Source organism: Dendropsophus ebraccatus, chromosome 15 (assembly GCF_027789765.1).
Source record: "Dendropsophus ebraccatus isolate aDenEbr1 chromosome 15, aDenEbr1.pat, whole genome shotgun sequence".
Classification (NCBI taxonomy): Eukaryota; Metazoa; Chordata; class Amphibia; order Anura; family Hylidae; genus Dendropsophus; species Dendropsophus ebraccatus.
Genome location: NC_091468.1, coordinates 58,936,855 through 58,958,075, shown reverse-complemented (window position 1 = coordinate 58,958,075; position 21,221 = coordinate 58,936,855). Strand labels below are relative to the sequence as shown.

General features: G+C 45.5%; 1 protein-coding gene across 1 annotated transcript in view; it reads right to left on the bottom strand.

The window, feature by feature from the left end:
• The window catches only part of ZFAND3 (zinc finger AN1-type containing 3), a 98,106-nt gene that overhangs the window by 35,346 nt on the left and 41,539 nt on the right, over nt 1–21,221 (bottom strand). Inside the window, exon 2 of the mRNA XM_069954289.1 lies at nt 18,901–18,941. Coding sequence (XP_069810390.1) covers nt 18,901–18,941 — 41 coding nt within the window. The remainder of the gene's footprint in view (nt 1–18,900; nt 18,942–21,221) is intronic.

The window sequence follows — 21,221 nt, the reverse complement described above, 5'->3', positions numbered from 1 at the left end:
GGCTGATGGTTGTCTTTATTACGCGGAGCAATACGAGCCCGATTTCTCAGATAATCTGTGTAATGTAAGTCGCACATCAGAGAGTTCACTTACAAATAAATGAACTTCACATCTGGCTTAGCTGTACAGCCCAGTTTGCCCACTAGATGGCCACAGAGAGCTGGATATTCTCAGTTATTTTATCCTCAGAGCGGACTAGTGTTCGGAGTTATTATGGGATGTGTTCAAACAACTGATATCAGGCAGTTTGGGGAGAAATAAAGTGGATTACATTCCGTACACTCGTGACTTATCCCACTAAATGACTGGGTCCAAAAAACACAGAAAAGGTGCAAATCTTTCCATTATAGGATTTTATATTTTCTTTCCTCTCCAACATATAACATCATGTAAAAAGTTCTGGATTCCTTGAATGGCTGAGCACCTCTCCACCCGCCCTGTGCGTCTCACAGGGGACGGACCATAGACTTTTTATCAATGTCCTTCTCTCGCAGTGTGGCCACAGTGGGGGGAGTGAACGCTCTTCTCTCCTCGTTTTACAGACTGGTGTGGGCCTGAACACCCCAACCCTGAGCAATCAAAACCTCGGACACAAAGGGGGGATTTATCAAACATGGTGTAAAGTGAAACTGGCTCAGTTGCCCCTAGCAACCAGATTCCACCTTTCACTTTCCAAAGAGTCTGTGAGGAATGAAAGGTGGAATCTGATTGGTTGCTAGGGGCAACTGAGCCAGTTTCACTTTACACCATGTTGGATAAATCTCCCCCTTAAACTGTCTAGTCCAAGTTTACATGACTTATGACATTACTTTACACCAGAATCATCATCAGACAAGGGAAACAAGTGTCTAGGATGCTTTATAAATGGCACACAGGTCACGTAAGCCGGGATATTACATCACATTTCTGGCAAATTCACTACATCTATATCTTCCCTTACGTATGACGCCGATAGATTTTCTATATCTTCCCTTACGTTCTCCTTGCGGCTTGGACTTCATTCTGCTACTTTCCGGTTTGGATAAGCGGCGTGTACTTCTAGGAAGTTTATTCATGTGTTCGGGGAACTGTGGGCTAAAGCCTATCACAGGTTTTATGCTGGAGATATTCAGGAATTGATTTTGCGGCCATTACCAGTCAGACCAACATTTCAGCTACGAGAGCGCGGCGCAATAGAAGGTGAGAAATCCAATAACCGGGAGGAAAAGACCAAGAGAGGAGGCCAAGAGCTCAGCAGATGTAGAGACAAACACTAAAATGTTACCACTGTATAATGTGCACTACAGCTGTATGCTGTATCGTGAGGTTCTGCAGCAGCCGAGGTGTGTATTATGAGGCTGTGAACAAGACATCATGCCTCAGTTCGGCTACACCACTGCCTATACCCTGACATTCCCTTCCCCGCAATCCCCGGGTCTCTGGCGCCACCACCATCACACACACACACACACTCTTCAGGTCTCTGGCATTCCCCCCCCACCCCCAACTCCTTGAGTCTCTGGTGTTTCCTCCTCCCCACTCCTCAGGTCTCTGGCATTTTCTCCCACCCACAGGTCGCCAGTGTTTCCGCCCCCTGCTCCTCAGGTCGCCAGTGTTTCCGCCCCCTGCTCCTCAGGTCGCCAGTGTTTCCATCCTCTGCTCCTCAGGTCGCCAGTGTTTCCGTCCTCTGCTCCTCAGGTCGCCAGTGTTTCCGCTCCTTGCTCCTCAGGTCGCCAGTGTTTCCGCCCCCTACTCCTCAGGTCGCCAGTGTTTCCGCCCCCTGCTCCTCAGGTCGCCAGTGTTTCCATCCTCTGCTCCTCAGGTCGCCAGTGTTTCCGTCCTCTGCTCCTCAGGTCGCCAGTGTTTCCGCTCCTTGCTCCTCAGGTCGCCAGTGTTTCCGCTCCTTGCTCCTCAGGTCGCCAGTGTTTCCGCTCCTTGCTCCTCAGGTCGCCAGTGTTTCCGTCCCCTGCTCCTCGGGTCACCAGTGTTTCCGCCCCCTGCTCCTCGGGTCTCTAGTGTTTCCACCCCCTGCTCCTCAGGTCTCTAGTGTTTCTGCCCTATGCACCTCAGGTCTCCAGTTGTGTTTCTGCCCACTGCTCCTCAGGATTCTACCCCCTGCTCCTCGGGATTATGGTGTTTTTTCCCCCTCAATTTTTTGTAGGTCTCTTGGATTTCCACCCCCTGCTCCTCAGGTCTCCAGTGTTTCAGCTCCTTGCTTCTCAGGATTTCATTGTTTCTGCCCCTTGCTTCTCAGGATTCCATTGTTTCCACCCTCTTTGCTCCTCAGGTCTCTGGTGTTTCCACCCCTTGCTCTTCAGGATTCCAGTATTTCCGCCCTCCTTGAGCCTCCAATGTTTTCTCCCCCTGATTCTCAGGTCTTTGGTGTTTTCACCCCTTGCTCCTCAGGATTCCGGTATTTCTACCCTCCTAGTCTCTCCAGTTTCTCTCCCTGCTCCTCAGATCTCAGGTGTTTCCGTTCGTGTGCCTAGAACCTTTAGTATTGCTTGTCCAATTCTCTGAAGGTTTCTGGTGTTCCCTCATTCATCCCTCCTGGGGTTTCTAGTTCTTACTTCCCCATGAGATCTGTTGTTTTCTCGGTTTAACAGAAAAGTGAATGTGCAGGACACAGTCATCTGGACTGATGGATAAATTTAGATACAATAGGCATTTACTACTATTTATGTTCAGTGACAACCTGTGAAGATGGCTGAGGAGGCGGCACGCTCGCTGCTCTGTTTATGGTGCCGGGAACATTAGACAAGTGAATTCCATACTGTAGGACCCTGAGCCGCTGATGTGCAATGTAATTATTACACTTTCTCTAATTTTCCTATAATTAATTACAGCGGCCGGGAAGCGGCTTCACACAAACACTGCAGCTACTTAGATGTGAGGAAGCAGAATGTGCGATTTCTCACTTTTTTTCTGAGCCATTAGTGGGTTTGGCACAACATATAGCAGATGGCCGGTGTCACTCCATTTCACAGTCAGACGCTAAGGGGAGGGAACCAGCGTGAAAGAGAAGAATCCGTCCCTCCCGGCAATACATATTCTGGATGTAAGGATGTGGCTCTATGGACAGAAAATGGCCGCAATCCCATCATCTCTCCACATCAGGTCTGCATCAAATCATGGCCTTAAGTAAGGTGATGGGGGAACAGAGGTCATCATCATGGGAGCATGAAGCTTTATGACTTGAACATTTTCCATTGAACATTTAAAAAAAAAAAAAAAAAAAAATGCACAAAAGTTTTAGACTCTTTTATGCAAGTTTATGGTGTAAGCATTGATACCCCCCCACCCGTGTCTCATATCCTCAGACTGAAGGTATCTACTTGCTGCTCGTGAAACATAGGTAAAAACTGAGAACCCAGGGACCCATCAGTTCTCCAAGCTGAGGGTTTGTTACATTTACATCCTCTGTAAATATATCACCTGCACAAATCTCTCTAATGTCCATTACCCTTGGGTCTCCCCCCCCCCCCCCGCCCCAACGGAAATTTTCAGGTCTCTGGTGTCTCCTCTTCCCAATTCTTGGATCTCTGGTGTTTCCTTTTCCAGCTTCTCAGGTCTCTGGTGCTCCCAACCCTTTCTACTCTGGTGTTTCTTCCTCCCGCCGCTTCCCAGGTCTCCGCTGTCTCCTCTCCCTTCTCCTCTGGTCTCGTGTTCCCACCCGTTACTGTCTCCTCCCCCTGCTTCTCAGCTCTCTGGTGTTCCCTTCTTCCCCACTCCTCCAGTCTCTGCTGTCTCCTCCTCCTGCTCATTGGGTCTCTGGTGTTTCCTCTCCCTACTCCTCGGCTCTCCGCTGTCTCCTCCCATAGTTCCTCCGGTTCCTGATGTTTCCTCTTCTCACTCCTTGGTTCTCTGCTGTATTCTCCCCCCACTAGCTCCTCCAGTCTACGGTGTCTACTCCCCCTGCTCCTCTTGATCTCCACTGTCTCCTTCCCCCATTACTCAGGTCTCTGTTGTTTCCTCATTTGGACAGATGAGTAAATGTGCTCGACATGGTGAGTAGAAGGGGGGTAAATCCATAAGGTATATATATATATATCAGCTGCGGACAATGTGTCTGCACAGATCTCTTGTCTGACCTCTTACTTTTCTACAATGACAGACAGCAACCAATCACAGCACATTTTGAAAAATGAAAGCCGAGTTGTGATTGGTTTTCATCTCTCCCAGACAAAAATAAGGCACATTTGGGAGTCTGACAGACTGATGAATCTGGGCCAATGAGTTACAGATGATTCCTTGAACTGGATACAAATGAATCTAAGGCTGACACCCTGCACTGAGCTGATGCTTCTCATCGGTTTCTAGATAAAAATGCCAATTATTCCTTTTACTAACAGCAAAAATATGAATTAAAGCGTCTCTGTACCCACAATCTGACCCCCCCCAAACTACTTGTACTTTCAGATAGCTGCTTTTAATCTAAGATCTGTCCTGGGGTCCGTTCGGCAGGTGATGCAGTTATTGTCCTAAAAAACAACTTTTAAACTTGCAGCCCCGTGCCCAAGGGGAGTATCTGTGCCCTAACTTTGCACCACCCCTCCGTCCCTCCTCCCCACCCTCTTCATCATTAGGAATGCTACTGGAACATTTTTTCCATGCTGAACATTGCACAGGTGGCCTAACGATCCAGCCCATGTGCCGGGCTGACACAGGTAGGGAATAGGAGGCAATCTGCCTGGAGCATTCCTAATGATGAAGAGAGTGGGGAGGAGTCGCTTTAAACTTAAAACAGGCATTAACTTTTCTATTTGGATGCTGTGTCACATTATAAGGCAGGGATTTTTCCCTCCAGCAGAATATCTGTATATATAATCTATTTTTTAGTGCCCGATGTATATATGAGGAGTAAGACATGTCGTGTTTATTACATGTTGTGCGACATTTTCAGGAAACTTCTGTAAAAGCTGACACGATAATTCCCTGCACTGCTGCCTGTGGACATTAGGGGGCACTAAAAGGACACAACTCGTAATATAAACTACTGAAATGTTATCTCCTCCGAAAGACCAATAAATGTACAGCCCGACTCCTCCAAGATGTGCCCCCCCCAGTTGGCTCTGAGACCCCTGTACTCACTCCTATAGGATGGTTCATACATTGTTCATAGCACAGAACCAAGGTAAGATTTCTATATTGCTAAAATTCTCCAGCTCGATCCCCAGTAGACTAAATGGCAAAGTTTTCATAAAAAGACGAACCCTTAAAATGCTTCCTTCAAAACGGGAAAAAAACATGCCCAACTGTCCTTGAGTGGCGCCCGTCCTCGACTATGACGACACTGCCCCCCCCACACACACACATACATTTCTGCCAACCAAACCTTGCTTATCCTAGAAAGTAATATTAATATATATCGGAAAAGGGGGGCGCTGGATCCGAACAGGAGACGCACGTGGTGATGGCATGTCAGCCTTAATTTGAAGGGAGATGATGAATGGCTTAATATCACCGCTGCAGAATTAACGCTATCCCATAGATCAAGAAACCATAGAGCTTTTGACAAATTCATTCGCAATACCGGCGTATATTACCGCTAACAGGACGTGTGACGGCAGACGGAGGGGGATGATGCTAATCAGGCTGGGGAAGCATAAAAATGGATAGAGAGGGTCCGAAGCCAGCCCAGCAACTATATCCGCCCAGCAACTATATAGCCTAAGGTCATCACTGCTGGAAGGTGCTGCTATGAGAGTCAGATGTGACGACCAGAAGCCGCTATATAGCTGACCTATCCCTAACTACATTGAGAGTCTGACCCCCAGCACAGGTGCCTCACCCAGGGTCCCTTGAGCACTGTGGCCTTTTAATTTCCTACCAGGCACAGATCGATCTATCTATCCATCTATCTCCTATCTATTTCCTATCTATCCATCTCCTATCTATCTATCCATCTATCTCCTATCTATCCATCTATCTCCTATCTATCCATCTATCTCCTATCTATCCATCTATCTCCTATCTATCCATCTATCTCCTATCTATCCATCTATCTCCTATCTATCCATCTATCTCCTATCTATCCATCTATCTCCTATCTATCCATCTATCTCCTATCTATCTCCTATATATCCATCGCTCTCTCTCTCTATTTATCTATCTATCTCCTATCTATCGCTCTCTCTATATATGTATATCTCTCTATCCATCTATCCAAAAAAAGTCTGCAGCACTTCAATTGGTGCGTGAAAAAAACTTTTTATTCCATTAAAAAAAAAAAAAAAAAACAGAACAAATTGTAGGTGCGGCAAACGAGATGCGATGTTTCGATTTCATGCTTGAAAAAGATGGGGTGAGGCTATCGAAACGTCACATCTCGTTTGCTGTACCTACAATTTGTTCTGTTAAACTGTGTTTTTGATGGAATAAAAGAGAAAGTTTTTTTCCCCCACACCAATTAGAGTGCTGCAGACTTGGATATGTATGCAAGCTCGTGGTTGGAGCAATCTGCTGCCACTGAACAAGTACTATAGTAGTGCTGCTTCACTATTTTGATTATCTATCTATCTATCTATCGTCCTCCAAATCAATGCAAGACCCCGCACGACCCCTTGCCCCCTCCCAATGTACAGAAATGGGCCTGGAAATGAAAAGGCTGCAGGTTCATAAAAACACAGGGGCCGGACCCCCAATGATTAGTATTGATGGTTTATCCTATTTAAAAAAAATAAAAAAGAGAATAGTCATCAGTTTAAAATATACAGAAAAGGTGAAAAACTGCAGCTGCATCCCCCTCCCTCCAGGTTGACTGTTTTACACCATCCGCATTTTTTTGGTGACCGAGGAGGATTGGGGTAAAATCACATGTGACTTAAAATATATCGGCCAAACAACCTGCACGTATTTTAGAGATTTTCTGTGTAAATGGTGCAATCTGGAGAAATGTAAGACATGAAAAATTTGAAGCAGATCTGTCAATGTGAATTCCCTTTAAATCCTGGAGAGGAGAGTAGATGGCATTGTCCTCTAATAAATATATTACAAGGTGTCAGTTCTATATACGACTGCTTTCATATAAACACATAGGGGGAGATTTATCAAACATGGTGTAAAGTGAAACTGGCTCAGTTGCCCCTAGCAACCAATCAGATTCCACCTTTCATTCCTCACAGACTCATTGGAAAATAAAAGGTGGAATCTGATTGGTTGCTAGGGGCAACTGAGCCAGTTTCACTTTACACCATGTTTGATAAATCTCCCCCATAGGATAAAAATTGGCGCAGTGTATAGACATATTAAAGACTATACCAGGGGTAGGGAACCTTGGCTCTCCAGCTGTGGCAAAACTACAACTCCCATCATGCCTGGACAGCCAAAGCTAAAGCCTCTGGACTCTGCAGTGTGATAACCCATACACTTTACAGAGATGAAGCCTATGGCAGATGACATGACGGTAGGACGAGATGTTTCACCGTCCACATGTGCGCGGTCATGGCCAGTGACATCACGGCACTCGCACGCTCCTCGGTGATCACTGCTGGACCATTTCCAGGTTTACTTCAAGAGTCAGCAAAGTTGTAAAGTAACAGAAAATCCGATTCTCATGAAAAATCGATTGTATTAAAATTGCGTCTGGGAGCGAGGCCTAAGAGCGCGACTTAATGTCTTCACCTGCAGTCATCAGTCATGGTGACGAGCGGCGAGATGAAAAAAGAGGAGCCCGAAGTCGTCTTATCAATCTTGTCTGCGGGCGATAAACATTACGAGGAGCTCTGGGAGGACGACACAGCGCGGGGAGAACACGACAAGGCTCCAAAAATGGACGTTCACATTACCGGGCGTTCGCCGTCACTTCTCGTGTTCTTTGTAGAACAACCGTCGCACAAACAAATGTCCAAATGTTCACTACAGTTTTGGTGCTGTGCATGAACCAGACAGCTCAGGATAAACAGCCCAGATAAAGGGGAAACCCAGGACTAACGTGACAGCATGATCAGGCATCTTTCTCTATTCTCTTAGCTGGTGCATCGTGTCAGTCTTCACTGTAGGACTGGAATTCTATTTATGACCACAGGGAAGCAATGGCTGGTAGACGGCTGCATTGCCTTCTATATTAGAGAAGAGCAAAAGATGTGAGGAGGATCCCCCCCACACCATGCGATCGGTGGGATCGTGCCATGGTGCACAGGTGGCTGCTGTTCCCAATCTATGAGAACGCAGACCCCCGGGACGAGGCTGAGCTCTATTACTAGGACACAAAACCTTACTTACTATTCATGGAATATTTAAATCTCATCCTGTGTTATTCATAAAAACAATGAAGACCGGGATATTGATGATACTGAGCGGCGGACGGCGTCCAGGGAGAACGGACAAAGAGTCGCAGAGCAAATACTGATAGGGAGATAGGGTGAATGTGGTCACCGAGGATGACACGTATAAACCTATGAGGAGCCAAGGACATCCCCCACATAGCCGACCAGGAATGTTCACTACAAGTCACATACGAATATGTCAGATGAGTCCTAGGATGGAGGAATTACAGAAAAAACTACCGCAACATAGAGATACTAGGCCCCATCCATCATGTCACATAAGCAAAGATTTCTCTTCTGCTTATTATCCTCCCTCAATAATGTATTTTGTATAAAACGTCTTAAGGAGTGGGGGAAGGGAACCAACAACTGCTCTGACCTCAGATCTAACACGAATTAAAACAGAGAAAAACACTTATAATAACACCCCCTATGTAGAAGAATAAAACTACTATAATACTGCTCCTATATACAAGTATATAACTACTATAATACTGCTCCAATATACAAGAATATAACTACTATAATACTGCTCCAATATACAAGAATAAAACTACTATAATACTGCTCCAATATACAAGAATATAACTACTATAATACTGCTCCTATATACTGTACAAGAATACAACTACTATAATACTGCTCCCTATATACAAGAATATAACTACTATAATCTACGGGGGAAAAGGTGGACGGCACCACCCAGATAATCTCCGACACCTGGAGCAAGGACTATACAGAGGCAGCTAAATCCCAATGAGACAGTAAAACCTGGCGGTGCTCCGCTTAATGGCAGACAACATATAGTGAAGAGGATGAAAAAACAGAAGCGGGCACTCACCGGTGGTATGCGTCTTCAGATCGGTTTATTGAGGAATCACTTCAACATGCAGGGAGGAAGGTGTGTGGAGCAAACACGTCTTCTCGTAAGACGTATTTGCTCCACACACCTCCCTCCCTGCATGTTGAAGTGATTCCTCAATAAACCGATCTGAAGACGCATACCACCGGTGAGTGCCCGCTTCTGTTTTCTCATTTTATTCACTATAACTACTATAATACTGCTCCTATATACAAGAATATAACTACTATAATACTGCTCCTATATACAAGAATATAACTACTATAAGGCTATGTTCCCACTACCTATAGAGACCGGCCGTTCAGTGACCCCGCCGGTCTCTGTCTGGATCATCCCGGCCGGTACTTCAGTACCGGCCAGATGATATTTCGGCCGAAGGGTTCTGATGCAGGCGCATCAGCGCACGCCCGCATCAGAACTCCCCATAGCACACAGAGAAGCGAGCGGCTTCCGGACGCTCGCTTCTCTGTGTGCTATGGGGAGTTCTGATGCGGGAGTGCGCTGATGCGTTGTGTGAACTGACAGGGTTTCCTACGGCCGCAATTCATTGAATTGAGGCCGCAGAAAACTGATATGTCAGTTATTTGCTGCCCCGTGCAGGATCCCGGCCGGAGTGCATACGATGTGTATATGCTCCGTCCGGGATCCCAATGAACAATAGGCATTGTTCATCCGTACAAAGTACGGCCATTGTTGCCGATGGCAACAATGGCCATACTTTTACATGGTGTGAACATAGCCTAATACTGCCCCAATATACAAGAATATAACTACTATAATACTGCCCCCTATGTACAAGAATATAACTGCTATAATACTGCTCCTATATACAGAAATATAACTACTATAATACTACTACTATATACAGGAATTTAACTACTATAATACTGCTCCTATATACAGGAATATAACTACTATAATACTGCTCCTATATACAAGAATATAACTACTATAATACTGCTCCTATATACAAGAATATAACTACTATAATACTGCTTCTATATACAAGAATATAACTACTATAATACTGCTCCCTGTGTACAAGAATATAACTACTATAACACTGCTCCTATATACAAAAATATATTATAATGCTGCCCCCTATGAACAAGAATATAACGTTTATATACAACTATATTCAAGAATATAACTACTATAATACAGCCCCTATATACAGGAATATAACTACTATAATACTGCCCCCTATGTACAAGAACATAATATACTACTACAGAAATAACCCCATCTTAGCCGCTATGTGGCGGGTGTACAGGACACTATACATCTGTGTAGATGCGGCTGGCAATCTGTATTATTTCCATGACTGGTGCAGCTTGCCCCCTGTTGAGATGAGTGGTGCGGGGTGGGAAGGGTTACAGTGGCTGATTCGGCGGGTCTCCAGGGGCCGGCGGTGGCACTCACAGATGCCATGTTTTATTTAAAACACACTCTCTCAGTAACCACTTGTTCTAATTGGCGAAGCAAAGCCATGTCCCCGAAGCACACAGCTCATTACATTCAGCGTGGATTACGGGGGAAAAAAACACCACCAAACAAACTGCATTGAAATCTACAAATTAAGGGCTCAGGCGTGCGCGACACGGACACGGAATTAGATTGTAATATAGAGTGCTGCCCGCAGGGAAAGGAAACCTGGAGCTACCTGAGCGCAGCTCCGGCCTCCAGCAAACACAAAACCAATCCACTAATAACACCAAAGGCGCAAAGTAAAGGTCAGGACCGCCAGAGCCAAGAAATAAAGCGGAAGAGACACAACCTCCAACATACAACCGGGCACAACTGAGGGGAGAAGCAACAGGAAGGAGAACACTGCAATCACATCCCAACAGAGTGTGAACAGAAGCCAACACAAGAGTCACCTCTAATACACAGAGAATATCCCAGCTGCATAATACACAGATCCACTGAGCCTCAGCAAGTCTTATAAACCTCCAGAGCTGCACTCACTATACCTATATACTACTCACTCCTAGAGCTGCAATCAGTATGCCTACACCCCACTCACCTATACAACAGCATCCAATAATCCTACACTCCAATCACCTCTAGAGCTGCTTTCACTATTCCTACACTCCAATCACCCCTAGAGCTGCATTCACTATTCCTACACTCCACTCACCCCTGGAGCTGCATTCACTATTACTACACTCCAATCACCCCTAGAGCTGCATTCACTATTCCTACACTCCACTCACCCCTGGAGCTGCATTCACTATTACTACACTCCAATCACCCCTAGAGCTGCATTCACTATTCCTACACTCCAATCACCTCTAGAGCTGCATTCACTATTACTACACACCAATCACCCCTAGAGCTGCATTCACTATTCCTACACTCCACTCACCCCTAGAGCTGCATTCACTATTACTACACTCCAATCACCCCTAGAGCTGCATTCACTATTCCTACACTCCAATCACCTCTAGAGCTGCATTCACTATTACTACACTCCAATCACCTCTAGAGCTGCATTCACTATTCTTACACTCCACTCACCCCTGGAGCTGCATACACCAGTCCTATACCCCATGCACCACTGAAGCTCCATTCACTATTATTATACTCCATTCAACCCTAGAGCTGCATTCACTATTCTTATACCCCCCCCCCCCCCCAGAGCTGCATACACTATTCCTATACTCCACTCACCCCTGGAGCTGCATACACTAGTCCTATACTTCACTCACCACTGGAGCTCCATTCACTATTATTATACTCCATTCAACCCTAGAGCTGCATTCACTATTCCTATACTCCACTCACCCCCAGAGCTGCACAGCCGCACACACATTTTTTTGGGGATTCTTCAATTCTTTAACTCTTGCTTCTGACTGAGCTCACTCAGACCCTAGAGACAATGGCAGAAAACTCTGCAACAAGTGTGCTGGGTGTGAATATACTCTGAGCTACAATCACATGGAGCGCTATATTCACAATTCCTCCACCCCAGTCACACCAAGAGCTGCATTTGTAATTCTGCTGGGTGCCATTTGGATTTTATTAGCACTTCAATGGCAGAAAAACCTACAAACTCGTATCATGTGATGCTGGAATGATCAAAGTTGTTAAAAAAAAACAATAAAAAAAAACACACTGAGCATTGTGAAATGGAAACACTACATCCTCCACAATGCACTGCAGCCAATCACAGTGTGTACTCTCTTCCAGCAGGGGACAACATTAGAAGGAATCTCATTTCCGGATAAAACTAAACAAATAAACTTCTCAGATATCAGTGATTAACATTCAGCGTCGTCTGAGAATTAAGTGGAAATTTAGCACCAGCAGCCGACACTGAATGAATCTACGTAATTACCAGACTGTGCTGCAAGACTGCCAAGTAGAACACTGTAAAAGCTTCAGAGCTGCACTCACTATTCTGCTGGTTGTGTCACTGTGTACATACATTACATTATTTATCCTGTACTGATCCTGAGTTACATCCCGTATTATACTCCAGAGCTGCACTCACTATTCTGCTGGTGGGGTCACTGTGTACATACATTACATTACTTATCCTGTACTGATCCTGAGTTACATCCCATATTATACTGCAGAGCTGCACTCACTATTCTGCTGGTGAGGTCACTGTGTACATACATTACATTACTTATCCTGTACTGATCCTGAGTTACATCCTGTATTATACTCCAGAGCTGCACTCACTATTCTGCTGGTGAGGTCACTGTGTACATACATTACGTTACTTATCCTGTACTGATCCTGAGTTAAATCCTGTATTATAATCCAAAGCTGCACTCACTATTCTGCTGGTGGGGTCACTGTGTACATACATTACTGATCCTGAGTTACATCCTGTATTATACTCCAGAGCTGCACTCACTATTCTGCTGGTGGGGTCACTGTGTACATACATTACATTATTTATCCTGTACTGATCCTGAGTTACATCCCGTATTATACTCCAGAGCTGCACTCACTATTCTGCTGGTGGGGTCACTGTGTACATACATTGCATTACTGATCCTGTACTGATCCTGAGTTACATCCTATATTATACTCCAGAGCTGCACTCACTATTCTGATGGTGGAGTCACTGTGTACATACATTACATTACTGATCCTGAGTAACATCCTGTATTATACTCCAGAGCTGCACTCACTATTCTGCTGGTGGGGTCACTGTGTACATAAAATTACATTACTGATCCTGAGTTGCATCCTGTATTATACTCCAGAGCTGCACTCACTATTCTGCTGGTGGGGTCACTGTGTACATAAAATTACATTACTGATCCTGAGTTGCATCCTGTATTATACTCCAGAGCTGCACTCACTATTCTGCTGGTGGGGTCACTGTGTACATACATTACTTATCCTGTACTGATCCTGAGTTACATCCTATATTATACTCCAGAGCAGCACTCACTATTCTGCTAGTGGAGTCACCATGTACATACATTACTGATCCTGAGTTACATCCTGTATTATACTGCAGAGCTGCACTCACTATTCTGCTGGTGGGGTCACTGTGTACATACAATACTTATCCTGTACTGATCCTGACTATATCCTGTATTATACTCCAGAGCTGCACTCGTTGTTATATCATCACTGTCTTTATTATATACATGGGGTATAGTGAAACATACTATATACAGATTGGGGTCACTGTGCAGATATATTACTTATAATGCGTTACATACCATATTATACTCCAGAGCTGTACTCACTATTCCGCTAATAAGAAAATGTAACCTAATAAAAGATGTGCATGAACCTTTGTGACTCTAGCCTAGCGTCAGGCAGTGTACATAGTGAGATGGGGGGGGGGGGGGTAGCTAGATAGGTGAGGATATGCTGAGTGTGATGTCTATTAGAGTATCACAGTGAGGAGGATGTAGTGGGAGTGCTCGGTGGGCGGTCGTCCTATTAAGCTGTGTGCAGAGCGGAGGTCTCTGAGCAGGAGGCTGACATCTCTGTGCTGCACGCGTCTCTATCAGCTCCTGACACATTGTGACAGCCATAACAATCACGGCTTAATTGGGCGGCCTGTCAGCCAGAGGAAGAACAATGCTGCTCGGTGACATCTACAACGGACGCTGCCACCTTCTGTATGGGGAAGAGGAGGAGACGCACAAAACAAATAAAGCTTCAACCTCTCTACATCTTCAAGACCTGTGCTTGCTGTCAATACAGGGAATCACTGGGGGACTGCTGCTGTACACTGCAGACAATCCTCTCCTTTATGTCTACATACTGCCGGCCGGACACAATAGAACTAACTAACCCTAAACACAAGTCTGTAACCGAGGATTTACAGGGGGTCAGAAAAACATCGGAGGTTTATTTCTACAATCACTGCCCCCCCCCAACAGTATATCACTGTATACATAGAGTCCTGTACACTCCTCAGTATATCATTGTATACCGTCCTGTACACTCCTCAGTATATCACTGTATACAGTCCTGTACACTCCTCAGTATATCGCTGTATACAGTCCTGTACACTCATCATATATCGCTGTATACAGTCCTGAACACTCCTCAGTATATAACTGTATACAGTTCTGTACACTCCTCAGTATATCTCTGTATACAGTCCTGTACACTCCTCATATCACTGTATACAGTCCTGTACACTCCTCATATCACTGTATACAGTCCTGTACACTCCTCATATCACTGTATACAGTCCTGTACACTCCTCATATCACTGTATACAGTCCTGTACACTCCTCATATCACTGTATACAGTCCTGTACACTCCTCATATCACTGTATACAGTCCTGTACACTCCTCATATCACTGTATACAGTCCTGTACACTCCTCAGTATATCACTGTATACCGTCCTGTACACTCCTCATATATCACTGTATACAGTCCTGTACACTCCTCAGTATATCTCTGTATACAGTCCTGTACACTCCTCATATATCACTGTATACAGTCCTGTACACTCCTTATATATCTCTGTATACAGTCCTGTACACTCCTCAGTATATCACTGTATACAATCCTGTACACTCCTCATATATCTCTGTATACAGTCCTGTACACTCATCATATATCACTGTATACAGTACTGTACACTCCTCATACTGAGGAGTGTACAGGACTGTATACAGAGATATATGAGGAGTGTACAGGACTGTATACAGTGATATATGAGGAGTGTACAGGATTGTATACGGTGATATACTGAGGAGTGTACAGGACTGTATACAGAGATATATAAGGAGTGTACAGGACTGTATACAGTGATATATGAGGAGTGTACAGGACTGTATACAGAGATATACTGAGGAGTGTACAGGACTGTATACAGTGATATATGAGGAGTGTACAGGACTGTATACAGTGATATACTGAGGAGTGTACAGGACTGTATACAGTGATATACTGAGGCGTGTACAGGACTGTATACAGTGATATATGAGGAGTGTACAGGACTGTATACAGAGATATATATCACTGTATACAGTCCTGTACACTCCTCATATCACTGTATACAGTTTTGTACACTCCTCATATATCACTGTATACAGTCCTGTACACTCCTCATATCACTGTATACAGTCCTGTACACTCCTCATATCACTGTATACAGTCCTGTACACTCCTCATATCACTGTATACAGTCCTGTACACTCCTCATATCACTGTATACAGTCCTGTACACTCCTCATATCACTGTATACAGTCCTGTACACTCCTCATATCACTGTATACAGTCCTGTACACTCCTCATATCACTGTATACAGTCCTGTACACTCCTCAGTATATCACTGTATACCGTCCTGTACACTCCTCAGTATATCACTGTATACAGTCCTGTACACTCCTCAGTATATCACTGTATACAGTCCTGTACACTCCTCAGTATATCACTGTATACAATCCTGTACACTCCTCATATCACTGTATACAGTCCTGTACACTCCTCATATATCACTGTATACAGTCCTGTACACTCATCATATATCTCTGTATACAGTCCTGTACACTCATCATATATCACTGTATACAGTACTGTACACTCCTCATACTGAGGAGTGTACAGGACTGTATACAGAGATATATGAGGAGTGTACAGGACTGTATACAGTGATATATGAGGAGTGTACAGGATTGTATACAGTGATATACTGAGGAGTGTACAGGACTGTATACAGAGATATATAAGGAGTGTACAGGACTGTATACAGTGATATATGAGGAGTGTACAGGACTGTATACAGTGATATATGAGGAGTGTACAGGACTGTATACAGAGATATACTGAGGAGTGTACAGGACTGTATACAGTGATATATGAGGAGTGTACAGGACTGTATACAGTGATATACTGAGGAGTGTACAGGACTGTATACAGTGATATACTGAGGCGTGTACAGGACTGTATACAGTGATATATGAGGAGTGTACAGGACTGTATACAGAGATATATATCACTGTATACAGTCCTGTACACTCCTCATATCACTGTATACAGTTTTGTACACTCCTCATATATCACTGTATACAGTCCTGTACACTCCTCATATCACTGTATACAGTCCTGTACACTCCTCATATCACTGTATACAGTCCTGTACACTCCTCATATCACTGTATACAGTCCTGTACACTCCTGATATCACTGTATACAGTCCTGTACACTCCTCATATCACTGTATACAGTCCTGTACACTCCTCAGTATATCACTGTATACCGTCCTGTACACTCCTCAGTATATCACTGTATACAGTCCTGTACACTCCTCAGTATATCACTGCATACAGTCCTGTACACTCCTCAGTATATCACTGTATACAATCCTGTACACTCCTCATATCACTGTATACAGTCCTGTACACTCCTCATATATCACTGTATACAGTCCTGTACACTCATCATATATCTCTGTATACAGTCCTGTACACTCATCATATATCACTGTATACAGTACTGTACACTCCTCATACTGAGGAGTGTACAGGACTGTATACAGAGATATATGAGGAGTGTACAGGATTGTATACAGTGATATACTGAGGAGTGTACAGGACTGTATACAGAGATATATAAGGAGTGTACAGGACTGTATACAGTGATATATGAGGAGTGTACAGGACTGTATACAGTGATATATGAGGAGTGTACAGGACTGTATACAGAGATATATATCACTGTATACAGTCCTGTACACTCCTCATATCACTGTATACAGTTTTGTACACTCCTCATATATCACTGTATACAGTCCTGTACACTCCTCATATCACTGTATACAGTCCTGTACACTCCTCATATATCACTGTATACAGTCCTGTACACTCCTCATATCACTGTATACAGTCCTGTACACTCCTCATATCACTGTATACAGTCCTGTACACTCCTCATATCACTGTATACAGTCCTGTACACTCCTCAGTATATCACTGTATACAGTCCTGTACACTCCTCAGTATATCACTGTATACAGTCCTGTAGACTCCTCAGTATATCACTGTATACAGTCCTGTACACTCCTCAGTATATCACTGTATACAGTCCTGTACACTCCTCAGTATATCACTGTATACAATCCTGTACACTCCTCATATATCACTGTATACAGTCCTGTACACTCCTCATATATCACTGTATACAGTCCTGTACACTCATCATATATCTCTGTATACAGTCCTGTACACTCATCATATATCACTGTATACAGTCCTGTACACTCCTCATACTGAGGAGTGTACAGGACTGTATACAGAGATATATGAGGAGTGTACAGGACTGTATACAGTGATATATGATGAGTGTACAGGATTGTATACAGTGATATACTGAGGAGTGTACAGGACTGTATACAGAGATATATAAGGAGTGTACAGGACTGTATACAGTGATATATGAGGAGTGTACAGGACTGTATACAGTGATATATGATGAGTGTACAGGACTGTATACAGTGATATACTGAGGAGTGTACAGGACTGTATACAGAGATATATAAGGAGTGTACAGGACTGTATACAGTGATATATGAGGAGTGTACAGGACTGTATACAGTGATATACTGAGGAGTGTACAGGACTATATACAGTGATATACTGAGGAGTGTACAGGACTGTATAGTGATATATGAGGAGTGTACAGGACTGTATACAGAGATATACTGAGGAGTGTACAGGACTGTATACAGTGATATATGAGGAGTGTACAGGACTGTATACAGTGATATACTGAGGAGTGTACAGGACTGTATACAGTGATATACTGAGGAGTGTACAGGACTGTATACAGTGATATATGAGGAGTGTACAGGACTGTATACAGAGATATATATCACTGTATACAGTCCTGTACACTCCTCATATCACTGTATACAGTTTTGTACACTCCTCATATATCACTGTATACAGTCCTGTACACTCCTCATATCACTGTATACAGTCCTGTACACTCCTCATATATCACTGTATACAGTCCTGTACACTCCTCAGTATATCACTGTATACAGTCCTGTACACTCCTCAGTATATCACTGTATACAGTCCTGTACACTCCTCAGTATATCACTGTAGAGACTCCTGTAAGTGCTGCCTTCAGCCCATACTCTTGTGAGCGTGCACGCACACACACAGGACACAGCTACTCACGGAGTGGATACACACTGCACACACATAGTGGACAAACACACAGAGGACACTGCACACACACTGGACACTGTACATACGCACACACTGGACACTGTACATACATACATATACACACACACACACACACTGCACACTGTACACTCATACACGGCACAGGTACTCACCTGCGAAACATTTTGAACACAGATTCATCGTCTTACTGGACCTGGAAGAGAAGAAAACAAAATTAAATTAAATCTCTGTATAATCTCATGTCTTATCCTACAGACCTGCTGCACTGCATTGTGGGTAATATTGCTTTTGTCAATTACACATTACAGTCACACTGAATGTATCCTAGTAAGACAGAACCAGCAGGCACTGCAAATTATACTGACGACATCACTGTGTGCACAGGTGTACTGAATGGGGATAGGGGGGTGAGTTATTGACAGACCTCTCTGCTCCCCTCTCTTTATTCTCTACCCCCCCCCCCCACACCTACACACACACACACACACACACACACACACACACACACAAGATAATTCCTCCTCTTACACCATTCTCCAGACTCCTACTTCTTCCCCCTCTTTCCTCTTTGATCCCCAAGACTCTACCTCATCCTTCTCTGCTCTCTCCTTCACTACTCCTCCTCAACCCCCCTCCTGCACACTCCTCCTCACCAACCCCCCTCCTGCAGACTCCTCCTCACCAACCCCCCTCCTGCACACTCCTCCTCACCAACCCCCCTCCTGCAGACTCCTCCTCACCAACCCCCCTCCTGCACACTCCTCCTCACCAACCCCCCTCCTGCAGACTCCTTCTCAACCCCCCTCCTGCAGACTCCTCCTGCTCAACCCCTCTCCTGCACAACCCCCCTCCTGCAGACTCCTCCTGCTCAACCCCCCTCCTGCAGACTCCTCCTGCTCAACCCCCCTCCTGCAGACTCCTCACCAACCCCCCTCCTGCACACTCCTCCTCACCAACCCCCCTCCTGCACACTCCTCCTCACCAACCCCCCTCCTGCACACTCCTCCTCACCAACCCCCCTCCTGCACACTCCTTCTCACCAACCCCCCTCCTGCACACTCCTCCTCACCAACCCCCCTCCTGCACACTCCTCCTCACTAACCCGCCTCCTGCACACTCCTCCTCACTAACCCCCCTCCTGCACACTCCTCCTCACCAACCCCCCTCCTGCACACTCCTTCTCAACCCACCTCCTGCAGACTCCTCCTGCTCAACCCACCTCCTGCAGACTCCTCCTCCTCAACCCCCCTCCTGCAGACTCCTCCTCCTCAACCCCCTCCTGCAGACTCCTCCTCACCAACCCCCCTCCTGCAGACTCCTCCTCACCAACCCCCCTCCTGCAGACTCCTCCTCACCAACCCCCCTCCTGCAGACTCCTCCTCACCAACCCCCCTCCTGCAGACTCCTCCTCACCAACCCCCCTCCTGCAGACTCCTTCTCAACCCCCCTCCCGCAGACTCCTCCTCCTCAACCCCCCTCCCGCAGACTCCTCCTCCTCAACCCCCCTCCTGCAGACTCCTCCTCCTCAACCCTCCCTCCTGCAGACTCCTCCTCCTCAACCCCTCTCCTGCAGACTCCTCCTCCTCAACCCCTCTCCTGCAGACTCCTCCTCCTCAACCCCCCTCCTGCAGACTCCTCCTCACCAACCCCCCTCCTGCAGACTCCTCCTCACCAACCCCCCTCCTGCAGACTCCTCCTCACCAATCCCCCTCACCAATCCGCCTCCTGCAGACTGCTCCTCCACAGCCCCCTCTTCTGCAGACTATTTCTCCGCCTCCTCTCCAACCCCCTCTTCTGTATATTCCTCCTCCCCAACCCCCCTTTTTGCAGACTCCTCCTCTGCCCTCTCCTGTAGACTCCTCCTCCTCCAGTCCCCTCTTCTGCAGAATCCTCCTTACCAACCCCCCTCCTGCAGACTCTTCCTCACCAACCTCCCTTTCTGAAGACTCTTCCTCCTTTGCCCTCTCCTGTAGACTTCGTCTCTACCTCCACAGTCCCCTCTTCTGCAGACTCCTCCTAACCAACCAACCCTCCTGCAGACTCCTCCTCACCAACCCTCTCCTGCAAACTCTTCCTCTGCTTTCTTCTCTGGGCTCCTCCTGCTCTTAGTCCCTCCTTTAGACTCCTTCACCTCTCTTGCAGAGTCCAGACCCCTCCCCCCATCCTGCAAACTCCTCACACACATCAGAGGGGCAGCCAGTTCTGCAAATGACACATATCCAATAAGCTTCTTAAAAAGTATTGTGCACCAATGGAGCAATGTTTTAGAAGGTGGTCACACGTACGCAGCTGACTCCATGCTCTCTGCCGTAAACCAATGGTTTTCTCTGTTTTAAAAAAAAGTGGAGCAAGCATTGTAGAAAACTATTACACCTATTTTGCCGCCCACCACACTGGCTGATTGGAGCAGAGATGGGGAAACAGAGGACGAGAATGGTAACAAGGTACTTGTTACACAACCACTTTCATTACA